The sequence below is a fragment of the Lolium rigidum genome, chromosome 5, assembly GCF_022539505.1.
Source record: "Lolium rigidum isolate FL_2022 chromosome 5, APGP_CSIRO_Lrig_0.1, whole genome shotgun sequence".
Classification (NCBI taxonomy): Eukaryota; Viridiplantae; Streptophyta; class Magnoliopsida; order Poales; family Poaceae; genus Lolium; species Lolium rigidum.
The window spans coordinates 120,123,126-120,142,908 of record NC_061512.1 but is presented as its reverse complement, the minus strand read 5'-3'; the positions used below and the strand labels follow the sequence as shown (position 1 = coordinate 120,142,908).

The window sequence follows — 19,783 nt, the reverse complement described above, 5'->3', positions numbered from 1 at the left end:
GTCTATGATGGGTTGCAGCCACCGGCGTAGGAGTGTATGGTAGAGCCCAGCAGATCGTTGTCGTGGTCGGGGTCCACCTTGAAATCTACAGGAATAATGGGACCGACGTGGACCCAGGGTCGGCGCATGCAACAACGGGTGGATGTTCGAGGTAGCGGAGGAACATGATTGGCTAGACCTTATACCGGGCCTCACACCAAAGGAAGTGTGGACGAGAACATGACTCGGTTGGCACCAAGGTTAAGATCTCTTATGGGTAAAGCAACACACCTCTGCAGAGTGTAAAGAACCGTGACCTGTCACTCCTCGTTCCGAGATATGGAACTGCGAACGCGGCCGGAAAGGAGCTCCATGAAGTTCTAGTAAACCGGTGAAGGCTGACGGACATAGTTCTTCTGAATAAAAGCAACCTTTTGAAGAAATGGTTATGAAAACTTGCATTGGTATTAGACTTTCTCGGTCTAATGCTCGTAGCTAGTGCATTAAACACCTCTTTCCTATAATGAACTTGTTGAGTACGCTCGTACTCATCCCACTCTTAAATCCCTGCTTAGATATGGAGGCATCGAAGGAGGATCTACGAGTGCAACTCGAAAGCCGAGGAGTCAACAACTACTTCAAGAGACGAACCCCGTCGGAGGAGTCGGATACCACATCCAACAAGGAGAAAACCTAGTTTAGTCATAGAAGGGAACTAGCTTCCTAAACCTAGCTCCTATTTAGCTAGAGTCTATTCTTAGCCTCCGTAGTTAGTGAAGTACTCTACAAATAGAGTTCGTGAAAAGACTAGACTACGAGTCGTTCTTCCGGAGTTATCTGCAGTTTTACCTCATTGTAAAGTAGGAGGCTGTGCTGATCTTATGTAATAGAGTCAATGTTGTAATTCTATAGACATACCTTGGACCCGCATATGTTTCTGTTGCACTCTGAGCGATATAATACTAGTGGAACGGTGTTTCATTGGTGTTATATCAGACTTGCATACTACACCATGCAGTGGTATGCCGGGTCTCCACAGGACTACTCACACATCGATCCGGAGGCGATCATGGCGATGAAGAGACTTCCGGGAGATGATTCCCCTCTCCGGCAGGGTGCCGGAGGCGATCTCCTGAATCCCCCGAGATGGGATTGGCGGCGGCGGCGTCTCTGGAAGGTTTTCCGTATCGTGGCTCTCGGTACTGGGGGTTTCGCGACGAAGGCTTTAAGTAGGCGGAAGGGCAGGTCAAGGGGTGTCACGAGGGGCCCACACAGTAGGCCGGCGCGGCCAGGGCTTGGGCCGCGCTGCCCTAGTGTGGCGCCACCTCGTGGCCCCACTTCGTTTCCTCTTCGGACTTCTGGAAGCTTCGTGGAAAAATAGGCCCCTAGGCGTTAATTTCGTCCAATTCCGAGAATATTTCCTTACTAGGATTTCTGAAACCAAAAACAGCGAAAACAAAGCAATCGGCTCTTCGGCATCTCGTCAATAGGTTAGTGCCGGAAAATGCATAATAATGACATATAATGTGTATAAAACATGTGAGTATCATCATAAAAGTAGCATGGAACATAAGAAATTATAGATACGTTTGAGACGTATCAAGCATCCCCAAGCTTAGTTCCTACTCGCCCTCGAGTAGGTAAACGATAACAAAGATAATTTCTGAAGTGACATGCTATCATAATCTTGATCATACTATTGTAAAGCATATAAGATGAATGCAGCGATTCGAAACAATGATGAAGATAATGAGTAAACAAATGAATCATATAGCAAAGACTTTTCGGGGATGAAGTTTTGGCTCCCGGGTTCAGATGGACTCGATATCTGGACCAATGTTTCCTTCCCCGAGATTGCTGAGCGAGAGGAAAATTGAGCAGTTACGATTGTCAACAAATCCAGAATACGTCCAGGTGGGTGTACGGTTGGTAGCAGGGGCCCGCATTGTTAAGGCTGCTCATAGTGGGGAGTAACTTAGACTAGTAACATATGCCATGTTACTAGTCTAGGTTACTACCTTCATAGTGGGTAGTAACTTATATGTGGTGTTATGCATTGTGTCATTTATTATGTTGTAGACTCATTTTGCCTTGGGATGTGTGATGTTATGGTAACATAGCTAGTTACCACCTCATTCTCTTTCTTCATTTATTCGCATGTCATGTCACCAAAATACCTTGAGATGTGTGATGTTACTAGCTATGTTACTCCCACTATGAGGCTGCTCATAGTGGGGAGTAACATAAGGTGGTGTCATGCATAAGTTACTAGTCCATGTTACTACCTTCATAGTGGAAAATAACTTAGAGATGGTATCATGCAAAGTCTCATTTAATAGTTTGTAGACTCATTTTATCTTGGGGTGTGTGATGTTATGGTAACATAGCTAGTTACCACCTTCCTCTTTTTCTTCATTTATTGCTATGCCATGTCACCAAAACACCTTGAAATGTGTGATGTTACTACCTATAAGTTACTCCCACTATGAGCAGTCTGAGCAGTCTAACGTTGCGCGTGGGGGCGAGAAAACGGGAGCGAAACGGGGGAGATCTGGACGCGCGGTACATGTCGGTGGGGGCGTTGTAGACCACAGGTCCAAGGCGCGTGGCTCCTAGATCTCACCGAGCAAAAAGTTGGGCGCACCGTCCGACAGAAAATTCGGCGCGTCGAGAGCGGGAGGAAACGGGCGCGCGAGAATTTGACGGCGGTGGCTGCTGGGAGTGGAGCAATGATTTCACCGGCGACCAGAATCGACGACATGGACTTCCCGCTAGATCTGTTGAGCAGCCGAGCAGGTCCGTCTGTTGAGCCTTCTTCCGTGTGAGGCATGGCGCAATTTAGGTGCTTGATCTGACCTGCAAGCCGTATGTCTTCCATGTTGCAGCGTTCCTATCTAAGGAGGACGCAGCGGACGCTGCAGTGGATGCTACGGAGGCAAAGCAAGACGGTGAGTGCAGCCATGTCCGCCCCTCATCATCAATCGCAATGGGCATCGTGCAAATATATTGTCGGATATGGTGAGTAGGACGCTGACGGGCAAGCCGACTCCACAGTCTCAACGGAAAATGGATCCGCAATCTCGGGGTGAACAAAATGGTATGGATTTGTGGTGTGATTACTACACCTTGTCTTGCTATGCTTATTTCGAAGAACAGAAAATTGGAAATTCAGGAAGCAAGCATTGATGTATTTACTATTTAGTCGTCAGTACATACGCATGGAGCTTAGGACAGTCCATATGGAAAATAATCTCTGCACATCTGAGTAATCACAGAGATTAAATTAGAGTAGGTTAATACATTTGGGTGATGCAATGGTCATGTGGATTCAGTTAATAGTGGTGAAAAATTGTGGAATTAAATTTTTTGGGGCTACATAATCTGCACGATGCCCTGGTGTTTGCCATGGTCCAATTATGGTGCTGATTTTGTTCACCCTCAAAAAGATTACATAGGCAGTACAGAATTGACTAGTGACACTCTGTGCTACCCATCTAGTTGACATCGTAACTCAATGGTTGTTGGACTGAAAAGTGCGATTGCATTTGTCCGTTCGGCATGGACTTAAAAGAAACGGGTTCAGAGCATTGCGAGGCAGGGACTAACTTCCATTTCATTTCAGATGCAGAATTTGTCATTTTTCTAGTTCGGGATTGCATGTTTTCTATATAAGCAAAAGAGAGTTCTGCTGTGAAATGATTCTGTCCTTGCAGGTTATGGATTATGTAGGTGTCACGCAGATACCAAGTAAGCACATACCTAAACGATGGACACAAGATGCTAGAGATATTCTGCGAGAACACCTAAGACATTATCAGAAGGATGAATCACAGGTTAAAGCAGTGACCTATAGGCACTCAAACATGTACATACTTGCTATAGAGCTTGTCAGTCTCGAAGATGCTAGCTCAGAAGATTATGAGAAGCATATGTCCATGTTCAAGGAAAACCTTGCAGTCATGGCACCATTTGACGAAGCTAGAGATGGCCTTGGCCTTGAGGATAGAACGACAGTTAGGAAGCGAAAGGAAATTCCTGTGGATTGTTCTGAAGATGACCTAGCTTTGCTGTTGGATAACGGCAAACCGTTGGTTGAGCTTACAGCTCCTTGTAAGAAGGTGAAGGCAGGTAGGCCTAGTATGAGCAGGAAGAAACCACCTTACAAAGAGGCGGGTAGAAGATCAAGATTTTGCAGCATATGCAAGAAATCTGGGCACAAAAAAACAACATGTCCTGAAAGAGGAGACATGCCAAAGCAGCCAAGAAAGGAAGCTAGATGCAGGCGATGTGGTGTAACTGATCATCGAAAGAGCACATATATTAAACCTATGGGTTTTAGTGATATCACCACTGCGTGAGTTAATGCATCCCCTCCTTGTAACCGACGAGATGTATGCTCGTAGGAAAATGGTTTTAGAACTAATTTTTGTACTCAAATTTCAGATTTGTTGTATGCAACAATGGCAAAACGGTGTACTGATATGTGAATCAGTGTGCATCTGGAAGGAATTATTAAGAGAACCGTCCATAAAAAACAGTTGTTAGAAACTCATTGCTTCAAAATTGTTTGAAACCTGAAGTAAATAAGTAGGTATGGGCAAGTGTTCTTTCAGGTGTACACCTGGATGGCATGCCACACCCATTGTCTTCAAAGTTTGAAATCCATCGGCAGGGCAGAGTATAGTGTGTAAGAGCATTTCCAACGGGGCGACATAAATCGGACACCAAAATCTACCGGCTGCGTCCGTTTTCGTTGGCCCACGGACACTGAAATGGTGGCCATGCCAAGCTTGTTTGTTTGTGTCGGGGCAGCCCCAGTGACCCGACGCATTTTGTCCGGCGAGGCCAGCCATGTGCTCTTTTTTTATAGTTCCACATCATGTAGAAACGACTGAGATTTTGAAACTCAAACTAGTGCAATGTTTTGAAACACATTTAACATACAAAGTGCGAAAAAGATGTTCAAACTAATTTTTAAACTAAGCTACTTCTTAGAAGGCCATGCCTCGTCACCCTCACGGAGGCGCTTCCTGCTCATCACCTCATCAGAAGAGCTCGTGGCGTCTGACGCGTCCGAGTAGCTTGTGTCCCCCTCAGTCCTTGGTGTCTTCCTTGTCGTCAGTGCACGCCGGTTGTGCTTCCTTCTTTGCTGCTGCCACCTCCTCGGTTGCCTCCTCCACCTCCAGCCGTGTCCACGTGGCCTCTTCATCCTCATCCTCCTCCTCGTCATGGCCTTCGTCGGCGACGGCGTCCCCCTCCTCCTCCTGGCTATCTGTCGGTGGGGAGTTAGAGCTGATCGGCGCGGCAGTTCTATCCCACCAATGTTGCCATCCCGGCGGCTTTCCCTCGCTATCGGAGTCAATGGCAAAGAGAGGTTGCTCATGGCGCCGTCAGTTAGAGATGACTGGCAGCGGCCGTTGGAGATCCGAATGTGCATACGTAAGGGTCCTATTGAGCGGGGATGAATGGTGGAGTAGAAATCGAAGAGGGCTGCGGTTGCTCTTCCATGGCGGTTTATGAGTTCGCGTTCCATTCCGGTGGTTCGCGCGTCGATCGAAGCGGTTGCCCTTCCCGACAGTTGATGTGCTTAAAGCCGCGTTGGCTAAGAAGACGCACTAAGCCAGGGTCGCTGCCAGGTGGGCCCGTGAAAGAGACGAGCGGTCGCGCGACGTGATCGCGCAGACACAAACGTGCCGCATATTTGAGCCACGTTTGCATCTGGACGGACGGGTCGGACACTATCTGTCGGGCCTGGATATATTCGCATTTTTCGATCGCACGATCGCAAATAATTGCTCAACGTCTATTTACATCGCCCCGTTGGAGATGCATAAATGATCAGAGCTTTAGGTAGCTGCCATTACGAGGGTGACCTCTCCTCACGTAACTTTTTTTTTGAACAAGGGTAGGGTAAAAAGACCCTAGAAGCTGCTAGCATTACGGTGGGTACAAATTGCAGAAAAGCCCCTACAGCTCAGGGGATTTCTGGATAAGGACCAAACTATTACATAGAAGACCTCGCAAAAAGATTGGAAAACGCGATCAGGTCCTCGATGCTCAGCACCGCAAAAGGGATTCGCCGTCGAGTTGCTCCGCCGAACGAACACCGGCGCCGGGGACAAACCAGTCGTTCCAGCGTCGTGGCGGAAGCGGTAGCTCTTCCCATTGGACTGATTGGTCCGTGGGAAATTAGATCTCCAGGAGAAGGGCCGCCAATCGGCCAAATGAGGCAGGGGCAGGGCGGTGACGCCGGCATATGTCCCCCATTGGTGTGCTTCCCTGGAAGAACACCGCGCCAGCAACAGCATCGATGAAGAGGACGCAGCTCCAAAGCACCACTTGGGCATGCACTTGTGTCGCCGCTTCAAGTGTGTGGAAGCAGTAGCATCCTTGCCGTCCTCGCTCTCGCCTCCATGGTCGGCCGAGAGGAACAGCATCGATGTGCTACCTCCACTCCAGAAGTAGCAGAGATACACCCTCCAAGAAGCAGAGAGGATGGTGACGACGTGGTTGTGCTCCTCCTCGCCTCCACGGCCGGCCAGGAGCTCATCGACGTCGATGTTCCCCGGTAGGTGCACCTTTTCCCCCTCGCCTCCGAGGCCGGCCAGGAGAAGGCGCCGCCCGCCGCTTCCGCACTGCAGCAGGAAGAAGTCCGCCGTATCTTTATTGAAGGAAGCGTCGGTCTCCTGCTCCCCTTTCCCCTCCGACCACCGGAGAAGGAGAAGGAACCATAACGACCCTAAAAATGGTGAGATCCAGGCGGCTAGATCTCGCCCATCGCTTCCACTACCGGGCAAACAGCCCACTACCAGCAAGCTGCCGCTAACCCTAACAAACATACCTACTCCGGCGCCATCTCCCCTCCATCTCCGGCAGGCTACTCCGGCGGAGAGGGGGGGGGGGGGGGAGAGGCCCGGCGAGAGAGAAGAAAAGGTCAGGTACTGTAGATAGAGGAGAGCGAGGTGGGGGTGGGAAAGAGGGCCAAAAAAGGGATTCACTCCCAATCAGGCAGGCTCCTCACATAACTCAAGCAGTTGTAGAAAACGAAGGAAGGGCATGAAGAAGGAGACATCGCCGCATGCGGTCCAGCTCGCTAGTGCAGGACGTAGTCAAATTGTTGTTCCGATACATCCACAGCCTGCCGTCGCACTGAATGCATCCACAACGGTTACATAGGGCACTGTACCATATTCCACCTGCTTCTCCATATACGATCAGAAATACAATGTTTGCCACTGATCTGTCCAAGTCTGGTTGGTGCACATATAGAGATCATCTGGACCCGGGAGCCAAGGTGGATTTCCGAGACTTTTCATGAATAATACTTTCAAGACAAGCATCAATATGACTTGCATAAGAGTTACTCATAAAGCAATAGATTCAAAGTAAAGGTATTGAAGCAACACAAAGGAAGATATAAGTTTCAGCAGTTGCTTTCAACTTCAACATATTTATCTCATGGATAATTGTCAACACAAAGTAATATAACAAGTGCAATAAGTAAACATGTAAAAATCAATGCACACAGTTGATACAAGTGTTTACTTCTGGGATAGAAAGAATAGGCAAACTGACTCAACAATAAAGTAGAAGATAGGCCCTTCACAGAGGGAAGCATTGATTACTATATTTGTGCTAGAGCTTTTCATTTTGAAAACATGAAACAATTTTGTCAACGGTAGTAATAAAGCATATGTGTTATGTATAAGATATCTTATAAGTTGCAAGCCTCATGCATAGTATACCAATAGTGCTCGCACCTTGTCCTAATTAGCTTGGATTAACATGGATTATCATTGCATAGCATATGTTTCAACCAAGTGTCACAAAGGGGTACCTCTATGCCGCTTTGTACAAAGGTCTAAGGAGAAAGCTCGCATTGGATTTCTCGCTTTTGATTATTCTCAACTTAGACATCCATACCGGGACAGACATAGACAACGAGATAATGGACTCCTCTTTAATGCATAAGCATTCAACAACGAGTTAATATTCTCATAAGAGATTGAGGATTGATTGTCCAAACTGAAACTTCCACCATGAATCATGACTTTAGTTAGCGGCCCAATGTTCTTCTCTAACGGTATGCATACTCAAACCATTTGATCATGAAAATCGCCCTTACTTCGAGACAAGACGAACATGCATAGCAACTCACATGATATTCAACAAAGGTAAAAGTTGATGGCGTCCCAGAAACATGGTTACCGCTCAACAAGCAACTTATTAAGAAATAAGACACATAAGTACATATTCTTCACCACAATAGTTTTTAAGCTATTTTTCCCATGAGCTATATATTGCAAAGACAAAGAATAGAATTTTAAAGGTAGCACTCAAGTAATTTACTTTGGAATGGCAGAGAAATACCATGTGGTAGGTAGGTATGATGGACACAAATGGCATGGTTATTGGCTCAAGGATTTGGATGCACGAGAAGAATTCCTCTCAATACAAGGCTAGGCTAGCAAGGTTGTTTGAAGCAAACTCAAGTATAAAAGGTGCAGCAAAGCTCACATATGAACATATTGTAACTATTATAAGACTTTACATTGTCTCCTTGTTGTTCAAACACCTCAACCAGAAAATATCTAGACTCTAGAGATCAATCATGCAAACCAAATTTTAACAAGATCTATGTAGTTATTCATTAATGGGTACAAGGTACATGATGCAAGAGCTTAAACATGATCTATATGAGCACAACAATTGCCAAGTATCACATTATTCAAGACATTATACCATTTACCACATGCGGCATTTTCCGTTTCCAACCATATAACAATGAATGAAGTAGTTCAACTTTCGCAATGAACATTGAAGATAAAGCTAAGAACATATGTGTTCATACGAAACAACGGAGCGTGTCTCTCTCCCAAACAAAGAATGCTAGGATCCGATTTTATTCAAACAAAAACAAAAACAAAAACAAACGAGACGCTCCAAGTAAAGCACATAAGATGTGACGGAATAAAAATATAGTTTCACTAGAGGTGACCTGATAAGTTGTCGATGAAGAAGGGATGCCTTGGGCATCCCCAAGCTTAGACGCTTGGGTCTTCTTAAAATATGCGGGGATGAACCACGGGGGCATCCCCAAGCTTAGACTTTTCACTCTTCTTGATCATATTGTATCATCCTCCTCTCTTGACCCTTGAAAACTTCCTCCACACCAAACTCAAAACAAACTCATTAGAGGGTCGAGTGCATAATTCATATATTCAGAGGTGACATAATCATTCTTAACACTTCTGGACATTGCTCAAAGCTACTGAAAGTTAATGGAACAAAGAAATCCATCAAACATAGCAAAACAGGCAATGCGAAATAAAAGGCAGAATCTGTCAAAACAGAACAGCCCGTAAAGACGAATTTTAAAGAGGCACCATACTTGCTCAGATGAAAATGCCTAAATTGAATGAAAGTTGCGTACATATCTGAGGATCACGCACGTAAATTGGCAGATTTTTATAAATTTTCTACAGAGACTACTGCTCAAATTCGTGACAGCAAGAAATCTGTTCTCGCTAGATAATCCAAATCTAGTATTGACTTTACTATCAAAGACTTTACTTGGCACAACAATGCAATAAAATAAAGATAAGGAGAGATTGCTACAGTAATAACAACTTCCAAGACTCAAATATAAAATAAAGTGCAGAAGTAAAATAATGGGTTGTCTCCCATAAGCGATTTTCTTTAACGCCTTTCAGCTAGGCGCAGAAAGTGTGAATCAAGTATTGTCAAGAGATGAAGCATCAACAATGCATTTTATCTTATCTATGTAAGTTTCAGAGGCTCCTTTTTCATTATTCTTAGGCTTGCTATCCTCGTCAAACAAATTTTCAGGAACAAGCCAACCATAGTTATTTTCTAGAGCGTCATGCATTCCTAGGAGCTTACTAGGTATCAGTACTTTAATCACCCCTCCATCATTAACATTATTAGTGTACCTTATTCTCTCCATGTCCATCTTTTCAAGGGTACTAGCAAAATTGGTATAAGAGCCAAGCATCTTATATTTAATAAAGACCTTTCTAGCCTCTCTTGCTACACCACCAAATTCTTTAAGAAGGGTTTCTAAGACAAAATCTTTCTTTTCTCCTTCCTCCATATCACAAAGTGTAAGAAACATGTGTTGAATTATAGGATTGAGATTAACAAATTTAGTTTCCAACATTTGTACTAAAGAAGCAACAACAATTTCATAAGTAGGAGCAAGTTCTACCAAGTGTCTATCTTCAAAATCTTCAATTTGTACTAACATGAGTGAAAAAATCTTCTATATTATCTCTCCCAATTATAGTCCCTCGTCCTACCGGTATGTCTTTCAGAGTGAACTTAGGAGGAAACATGATGAAATAAACGAAAGGTAAATAAAGTAAATGCAAGTAACTAATTTTTTTGTGTGTTTTCAATATAGAGAACAAGACAGTAAATAAAGTAAAACTAGCAACTAATTTTTGTGTGTTTTTGATATAAAGAGCAAGACAGTAAATAAAGTAAAACTAGCAACTAATTTTTTTGTGTTTTTGGTATAGAGAGCAAACAAAGCAGTAAATAAAGTAAAGTAAAGAAAGACAAAAACAAAGTAAAGAGATTGGATGTGAGAGACTCCCCTTGCAGCGTGTCTTGATCTCCCCGGCAACGGCGCCAGCAAAAATGCTTGATGGCGTGCAATTGACACACGTCCGTTGGGAACCCCAAGTGGAAGGTGTGATGCATATAGTAGCAAGTTTTCCCTCAGAAAGAAACCAAGGTTTATCGAACCAGTAGGAGTCAAGAAGCACGTTGAAGGTTGATGGCGGAGGAGTGTAATGCGGCGCAACACCAGGGATTCCGGCGCCAACGTGGAACCCGCACAACACAATCACAGAACTTTGCCCCGACGTAACAGTGAGGTTGTCAATCTCACCGGCTTGCTGTAAACAAAGGATTAAACGTATTGTGTGGAAGATGATGATTGTTTGCCAAGAACAGTAAAGAACAATTGCAGTAAATTGTATTTCAGATGTAAAGAATAGGACCGGGGTCCACAGTTCACTAGTGGTGTCTCTCCCATAAGATAAACAAATGTTGGGTGAATAAATTACAGTTGGGCAATTGACAAATAAAGAAGGCATAACAATGCACATACATATATCATGATGAGTACTATGAGATTTAATCAGGGCATTACGACAAAGTACATAGACCGCTATCCAGCATGCATCTATGCCTAAAAATTCCACCTTCAGGTTATCGTCCGAACCCCCTCCAGTATTAAGTTGCAAACAACAGACAATTGCATTAAGTATGGTGCATAATGTAATCATCACAAATATCCTTAGACAAAACATCGATGTTTTATCCCTAGTGGCAACAGCACATCCAAAACCTTAGAACTTTCTGTCACTGTCCCAGATTTAATGGAGGCATGAACCCACTATCGAGCATAAATACCCCCTCTTGGAGTCACAAGTATCAACTTGGCCAGAGCCTCTAATAGCAACGGAGAGCATGCAAGAACATAAATAACATATATGATAGATTGATAATCAACTTGACATAGTATTCAATATTCATCGGATCCCAACAAACACAACATGTAGAATTACAAATAGATGATCTTGATCATGATAGGAAGCTCACAAGATCTAACATGATAGCACAATGAGGAGAAGACAACCATCTAGCTACTGCTATGGACCCATAGTCCAGGGGTGGACTACTCACACATCGATCCGGAGGCGATCATGGCGATGAAGAGACCTCCGGGAGATGATTTCCCTCTCCGGCGAGGGTGCCGGAGGCGATCTCTCGAATCCCCCGAGATGGGATTGGCGGCGGCGGCTTCTCCGGAAGGTTTTCCGTATCGTGGCTCTCGGTATCGGGGGTTTCGCGACGAAGGCTTTAAGTAGGCGGAAGGGCAGGTCAAGGGGCGTCACGAGGGGCCCACACGGTAGGCCGGCGCGGCCGGGGCTTGGGCCGCGCCGCCCTAGTGTGGCGCCACCTCGTGGCCCCACTTCGTTTCCTCTTCGGACTTCTGGAAGCTTCGTGGAAAAATAGGCCCCTGGGCGTTGATTTCGTCCAATTCCGAGAAGATTTCCTTACTAGGATTTCTGAAACCAAAAACAGCGTAAAACAGACAAGCGGCTCTTCGGCATCTCGTCAATAGGTTAGTGCCGGAAAATGCATAATAATGACATATAATGTGTATAAAACATGTGAGTATCATCATAAAAGTAGCATGGAACATAAGAAATTATAGATACGTTTGAGACGTATCACCTGTCCACACACATCTCAGCAGAACGGTATTGCGGAGCGTAAACACCGTCATCTAGTGGAAACGGGTCTTGCCCTGCTCGCTCATTCTTCACTTCCTCTCCACTATTGGGATGAAGCCTTCCTTACGGCGTGCTACCTTATAAATCGTATGCCTACACCCGTTCTTAAGAATGAGACGCCCATGTTCCGACTCCTCCAAGTTCAGCCAAACTATTCTTCTCTTCGCATCTTTGGATGCGCATGTTGGCCAAGTCTCCGCAAATACAACTCCCATAAACTAGATTTTCGATCTAGGATGTGTGTCTTTCTCGGGTACAGCCCGATGCACAAAGGGTACAAGTGCTTGGATAAATCGACGGGGCGCATCTATATTTCTCGTGATGTAGTGTTTGATGAATCAGTGTTTCCCTTCGCCACACCCGGAGTCTCTGTTGATGTTTCTACTTTAGAGCAATCCATCACATTCCCCTCCGATGAACCGGTTACGAGTACGCCAATACGAAATTATGACCTAACCCTTTTGTCCACTAATGCTCCTGTTTCAGATGCCATTTGTTCTCAGGTGCCAGGTCCTGAAGTCGACGCCACTCCAGCGTCGCCGAGAGCCGCCTCGCCAGCGTCGCCGATCGACGTGCATGGCACGGCCATGCAGGGCACGCCACGCGCGGCTTCTGCCTCGCCCCCGTCTGGGGCCGGCCCAGCTTCTAATGTCCCCAGAACGGCTCCCATCACCCCTGCACCGCCGATGGCATCGGGGCAGTCCGTGCCGCCTACTGCAAATACATTGGCCGCGGCACCTTCGGCTGCCCCTCCCACTGGTTCCACGCATGCTATGGTGACACGTGCGCGCGATCACACCAGGACGGATAAGGTTTACGCCGATGGGACGGTTCGTTATGATCCACGTCGACGAGCATTTTTTGCTGCACCATCATCTCACCGGGAAGCATTGGAGGAGCCTGCCTGGTCTGCAGCCATGGCAGATGAGTTCGCTGCACTCACACAGACAGGCACGTGGAAATTGGTCCCGCGCCCTCCTGGAGTTAACATTGTTGGCAGTAAGTGGATTTTTAAAACTAAACACCATCCTGATGGTAGCATTGGCAAACACAAGGCTCGTTTAGTCGCGCGAGGTTTCACTCAGCAGCATGGCATCGATTATGGTGACACATTTAGTCCGGTTGTGAAGCCCGCGACAGTCCGACTTGTGCTCTCTCTTGTAGTATCTCGCGGCTGGTGTCTTCGTCAAGTGGATGTTAGCAATGCATTTCTTCATGGTTTTCTGAATGAAGATGTTTATATGCAGCAACCCAGGTTTTGAGGATGCACGATATCCTTCACATGTATGCAAGCTCCAACGGTATATTTATGGTCTGAAGCAGTCGCCACGTGCCTGGTATGCTCGTCTGAGTCAGCGTCTGTATGAGCTTGGGTTTTCGGCGTCCAAGGCGGATACATCTCTGTTTATCTTCTCTCGAGATGGTGTTGAGATTTACATGTTGGCTTATGTTGACGACATTGTTATCTCTGGCTCTACATCTGAGGCGGTGGATCGCTTGGTACATGCTCTTGCTGCTTCGTTTCCCATTAAGGATATGGGCAAGCTGGACTATTTTCTTGGATTAGAAGCATCTTACAATTCAGGGGGCATGACATTGACTCAGCGGAAGTATGCACTTGACCTCTTCATCGAGTCAATATGGAGAATTGTAATTCAGCTCCTACTCCTCTGATGACATCAGAGAGGTTAGCTCGTGATACAGGTACTGCTCTTAGTACTGATGATGCTTTCAGGTACCACAGTGTTGTGGAAGGCTTACAGTATCTGACCTTGACACGCCCAGATATTTCATTTGCTGTGAATAAGGTGTGTCAGTATCTCTCTCAGCCTACTGACGCTCATTGGGAAGCAGTGAAGCGAATTTTGCGATATGTCAAAGGGACTCTCCAAGTTGGCTTGCAGACTCGGATATCTCCATCATCCATCATTAGTATTTTTACTGATGCAGATTGGGCTGGCTGTGTGGATGATCGCCGTAGCACGAGCGGATTCGCCGTGTTTGTTGGTTCGAACATTATCTCGTGGAGTTCGAAGAAACAGCCAACTGTTTCGAGGTCCAGCACCGAGGCAGAGTACAAAGCCTTGGCAAATGGCGCTGCTGAAGCATTGTGGGTTGATTCACTTCTTAGAGAGTTTTGTGCGTGAACGTGTTGCAGCGGGCCTATTGGATGTCAGGTTTATTTCCACTAAAGATCAGCTGGCCGATGTGTTTACTAAACCGGCCACAAGATAGATGCTAGACAGATTCAAGAACAATCTTAACCTAGTTAGCAGAGGTTTAGATTAAGGGGGAGTGTTAAGTAGTCTAGCCTATTGTACAAATATGTGTATACATGTATTGTACCTGTACTGATCCTTATATATAGTGGAAAGACGTGAGGGCTGTTTACCCCACGCAAAACCCTAAACCACTTTGTTTATCTGAGATTACTCATGTATGTGCCGCACATTCCAGAAAGACGTCATTCTTTGTGCACATATTCTGAAAATTATGGTTCATCTAAAATTCCTTAGAAGTACTTCATTGACCAGTGGAGAAAGAAAGACAAGAAGTTACAGTTAATCATAGATCTAGAGATACATGGAGATAACCATGCACTGTTGTTTAATGTTCTCTCGAAGAGGCTTTGTAGAACAACTTCTACTGGTTTTAAAAACAAAAGAATGTAAAACTACCTTCAGCAAGAAGTAGACATAGTAGACCGAGAGAGCAATGGATGAAATTGACAATGAATACATGCAAATAGAGGAATCAATCAGTATCTCGACAGGAACAATAACTAGTGTGAACTCATGGAATGATGGATATGCTACCTCTTCAAACATTGAACTTCTAGATCCTCACGTCGTTAATGCAAAATTGAGACCTCAAATCCTAATAATAATGGAGGCAGACAAGAATGTAGATTTTATACTTGCAGCCATTGTGGTTCTATAGAGCACATTATCAAGAATTGCCCCAACAAACACATACACTATGATCCGCGTAGACGCAAAAGGAAAATTTGAAACCAAGCTATAAGAAAAGGAGTAATATTTAGAAAATACTAGTTTGTTCATTTTTATATATGTGGAGTTTGCAGCATTAATAGTTTTTGTGTGTTTTCGTTGCATATGCTATTAAAAAGTGGGAAATAACACACGGATTAGTTCATTTGTTTGCAGGTAAAGCAAGCTGTAAAAGCAAGAGCAACAAGGCTAATAACATCAGTAGACAGTCAAAATCGAAAAATAAGGAAAGAAGTAGCAAGCCAAAGTAGTGGAGACAGTGGCTAATGATGTGAGTTTGAAAGAATGAAGCAAATAAAAGTGAGGTAGATTTAAAAAGTGTGGGGAGTGCATATCCATTTGATATAATGTGTCAAAAATGTGCTACCTACATGTACTAAGTAGTGCTGAAAAATTCAGTGGCTACCCCTAGCCACTCGAGGATCTTATCTGGACCAAACAACCCCTAAAGAATCCAAGAAGCACTGGACTACAACACTGTGATGGCACACACACTAGTGAGACCACGGATTTTATCAAGGAAAAAATGCAGCACAAAAATACCAGAAGCATCCGCGAAAAATCCCCCGGTTCACCAAACCCCAGAGGGTGAAAATTCCAGGCGAGAAAGCTACACGTGGGTCTCCTAACACTCATTGCATTGTCTTTTATGCGTGGCCATGGATGAAGATCGAGATTGCCTTCAAAAATTGTAGCGGAACTCGGCGATTTATGATGGAGAAAGTTCGGTGAACTGATGCACCCATCGCCACCACTTGCTCCCATGAACGATGCAAATTGCACGCTAACCACAAAGCGTGGGCTCCTCTTGACCTCCGACTAACGGAGGCGACTTCTTTCCTTCCAGCGCCTCTCTTCTCCGCTCATGCCTCTGGGTGCTTATGATGTGCTAATTGGAAGGAGGCGAGGGAAATAGATAAAATTTGGGGAAACAACGGGGAAATTGGCCAACACGTTAAAGAAAAGTAAAAAATGTTGATGGGGCCCTGCGGGCCTCGTAGTTCTTCCCTTCACCCTCCTGCTCTAGAAAAATAAAATCGGAGAAAACCAACAACAGTCGAATCCAAAGACAATCACGCGGAACAAGGATGAGTGCGACTAGAAATCGAATCCAAAGACAATCGACGGACAGAAAATTCAATTGTTGCCGAACTGAAGAACATCGGGCTCAAGCTAGCAAAAGTGTAACTTTTTTTTTACCGGAACACGTGCATTCTATTAAGGCACGGCAATATCGCCGGCACGAGACATATTACATCATCTGGATATTCTAACAACCACATAGTGTGATTGTTCTGGTCCATGCCTACACCCAAAGCTGCTAACACATGACCAGGCTTATTACATAGCCCAGGGCATAACTCAATACTCAAATCTATAAATTCAGTAGCTACATGAAACTTGATGTCCAAAAACAATTGTCCCAGACGAGCTTGGTCATATGTAGAAAATTGTTATATGCAAGTTTTGATATTTATTTAAGTTAGATATGTTGATAAATTGTGCTATCATATGCTCAGCATGGTAATGAAATGAATTGAATGTGCAGTAACAAATATACATATGGTGGATCCTTACTTTGTCAATTTTCACTTGTCATATTGTTGCTGATCATAAAAGGCCCTTTTTGTATTGCAAACACCGGTTCTTACTAACAAAAACAAACATGTTTTTATAATCAGCCATTGATGATCATAATCATGATACACATAGGGAAAACACAGATATTGTCGAGAGCATTGTCCATTATCATAGTTCAAAAACTGTAAATGTAAAAAAAAGAACAACACATGAACGACAACATATGCCATTTTCTACCGGAGGAGACTTCTTTCCTTCCACCCCATCTCTTCTCCGCTCCTATGTCTTTGGATGCTTATGATGTGCTAATTGGAAGGAGACGAAGAAAATAGATAAAATTGGGGGAAAAGATGGGGAAAATGGCCGACATACCAGAGAAAAGGAAGAAAAAAAGTGTTGTTGGGCCCCTATGGGCCTCATATTTCTTCCCATTCGCCCTCTCACGCTAGAAAAAGAAATTCGGAGAAAACCAGTAGCAATCAAATCCAAAGACAATCATGCAGAATATGGATGAGTGCGACTAGCAATCGAATCCAAAGACAATCGGCGGACAAAAAACTCAATTGTTGCCGAAATGAAAAACAACAGGCTGCAAGATAGCATAAGTGCAATTTTTTCGCATGTATTCCATTAAGGCACGGCAATATCGTCGACCACAAGACGGGTTGCACCATCTGGATATTCTGGCAACCAGATAGTGTGATTGTTGTGGCCCATATCTATACCCAAAGCTGCTAACACATGATCAGGCTTATAACATACCCGAGGGCAAAACTCAATACTGAAATCTATAAATTCAGTAGCTACATGAAAAACGTTGTCCAAAAACAATTGTCCCAGACGAGCTTGGTCATATGTAGACGATACAAGTGCTTGCTTCAGAATTGCAAAAGTGTAATTCTTATCCTTAAACCTAATCGTTTTAAGTAAACTTCTTATTGATCCGATCAACTCTGCGATTTAACTCATGGCCACCTGGCAGCATATAGTATCGGTGATGTTGATCGATGACGCTAAATTTCCTCCTTTGACAAAATCGGTTCCGACATGGTTGGTGACATCGAATCCTTCGTGCAAGCTTTGACGAAGCTTCGGAGGCTTCTCTCCGCAGGCCCGCCAGAAGCGGCTGCCCGTCGCGCCATCCCTTTCAGAGCCTCCACTCTTTCCCTGATCTCCACGGCCCTCGCGTCACTGCCCATGACCATCTCGACGCACCTTGCGAGCTCCGCGCCGGTGAAGACGCCCTCGCCGTTGCGCTCCCCTCTGACGCCGCCAGCCCACTCTTCCTCTATCAAGAAGGCGTTCGTCGGCTGATCGAACATGCTCGGCGCGGCGACGACCGGCACGCCTAGGGCCATGGCCTCCACCGTCGAGTTCCAGCCGCAGTGCGTGATGAAGCATCCCACGGACGGGTGCGACAGGACTGCCTGTTGGTCACACCACTCCACCACCATCCCCTGCCCCTCCCGAATGACGTCGTCGAGGCAGCGGCTCACGTCCTCTTGCCGCCCGTCCTTGCGCACGACGAGCAGGTACGGCCGGCCGCACCGCCGCAGCCCGTGCACGATCTCCTCAATCTGCTGCTTGACGTACGTCGATATGCTGCCGAACGAGACGTACACCACCGACTTCTCCGGCTGGGCCCCGAGCCAATCCATGTACCTCTTGCTGTCGGCGTTGGCGTGGTCGAACAGGTGGATCCGTGCGTCGGCCGAGGACCCTAGCACGGGCCCGACGGCGAACACGTCCAGGTGCTGCCTCACGGCTGCAAGTGCCGCCGGCTCCAGCTCGTCGAATGTGTTGACGAGGTACTTATTGGCACTTTGCCCCTGTGCTTCCATGAACTCGAACTGTTCGCGGAACATTTCGATGACGAACTTGGCCACCTCGCCGCCGGTGGTGTCGACGTAGAACGACGGGAAATCGCGGATCCGGAGAGGCCGGCCCAGCCCTGGCAGGGCCACCTCGTACGCGTGGTCGGCGGCGTGGGACGCGATGAGCTCGCCGTAGCCGTGGAAGTAGTGGTAGTGGGCGGCGAGGACCGTGGCCGGCTGGATCCAGAACACGGCCATGGGGATGGCGTGCTCCCGCGCGACGTCCAGTACACAGGGGAGGATAAGGCTGCACACGATACACGTAACGGGCCGGCCGCGTGCTGCGAGGCGCGCGACGACGGCGGAGAGGCTCTGGGAGCTCGCGCGGCGGATGCGCGCCCTCCCATCGGCGTCCTTGGCGTCGGTGCCGTCGTCGAAGCCGTCGGAGTAGGGAGCGTATGAGATGACGCCGTCTGTGGCCTCCTCCTCGTCCAACACACCGTCGCCGGACGAAGGGAACATGCGGCGGTGGGTGAACAACGGGACGGAGAGCGTGGCGAGGACGGGGCTAGAGCCGTCTTCATCTTGGAGCTGCGCGAGCCTGCGCGCGAGGACGCGACACGGGTTGATGTGGCTCTGGACTCCGAAGGCCACGATGAGGAAGTGGCGGCGCACGGCGTCGCCACGGCCGTGCGGCAGGAATTCCGCTTCGGCCATGACAAGATGGATCGGCTCGTTTGTGTTTGTGCGTAATTTAGCTTCAGTATAGAAGGACGAGGAAATGGCCGAGCTGGAAAGAGTCAATGAGTGTGACTGAGAGTGCGCTTGAAGGCGAAGCTCACTAATCACTAATCAGTAATCACCACCAGGTCGCTGGATTTCTTGCATCCAGCCAACAAATGTGAGGCCAGATCGGGCGGTAGAATATGACAGGTGACCTGACAGCCCGAGTACTATATCACTCGATCCGGGGACTAAATCAATATTTATCGGAACAGTTGGTGAGAATCATGCAAGTGCAAAATAACTTATTGTATTTTCAGCCGGCTAAAACTGTCAATCCACTATA

General features: G+C 46.3%; 1 protein-coding gene across 1 annotated transcript; it reads right to left on the bottom strand.

Annotated features, from left to right (window-relative positions):
* Positions 1-17,598: 17,598 nt before the first annotated feature.
* Positions 17,599-19,508, bottom strand: LOC124654961 (cyanidin 3-O-rutinoside 5-O-glucosyltransferase-like). Its single transcript, XM_047193934.1, has one exon. The coding sequence runs from the start codon at positions 19,429-19,431 to the stop codon at positions 17,914-17,916; it is 1,518 nt and encodes a 505-aa protein (XP_047049890.1). The 5' UTR covers positions 19,432-19,508; the 3' UTR covers positions 17,599-17,913.
* Between the last annotated feature and the right edge of the window lie 275 nt (positions 19,509-19,783).

Excerpts from the sequence above, each read along its gene's own strand:
- LOC124654961 (XM_047193934.1), bottom strand. The coding sequence starts at position 19,431 with ATGGCCGAAGCGGAATTCCTGCCGCACGGCCGTGGCGACGCCGTGCGC.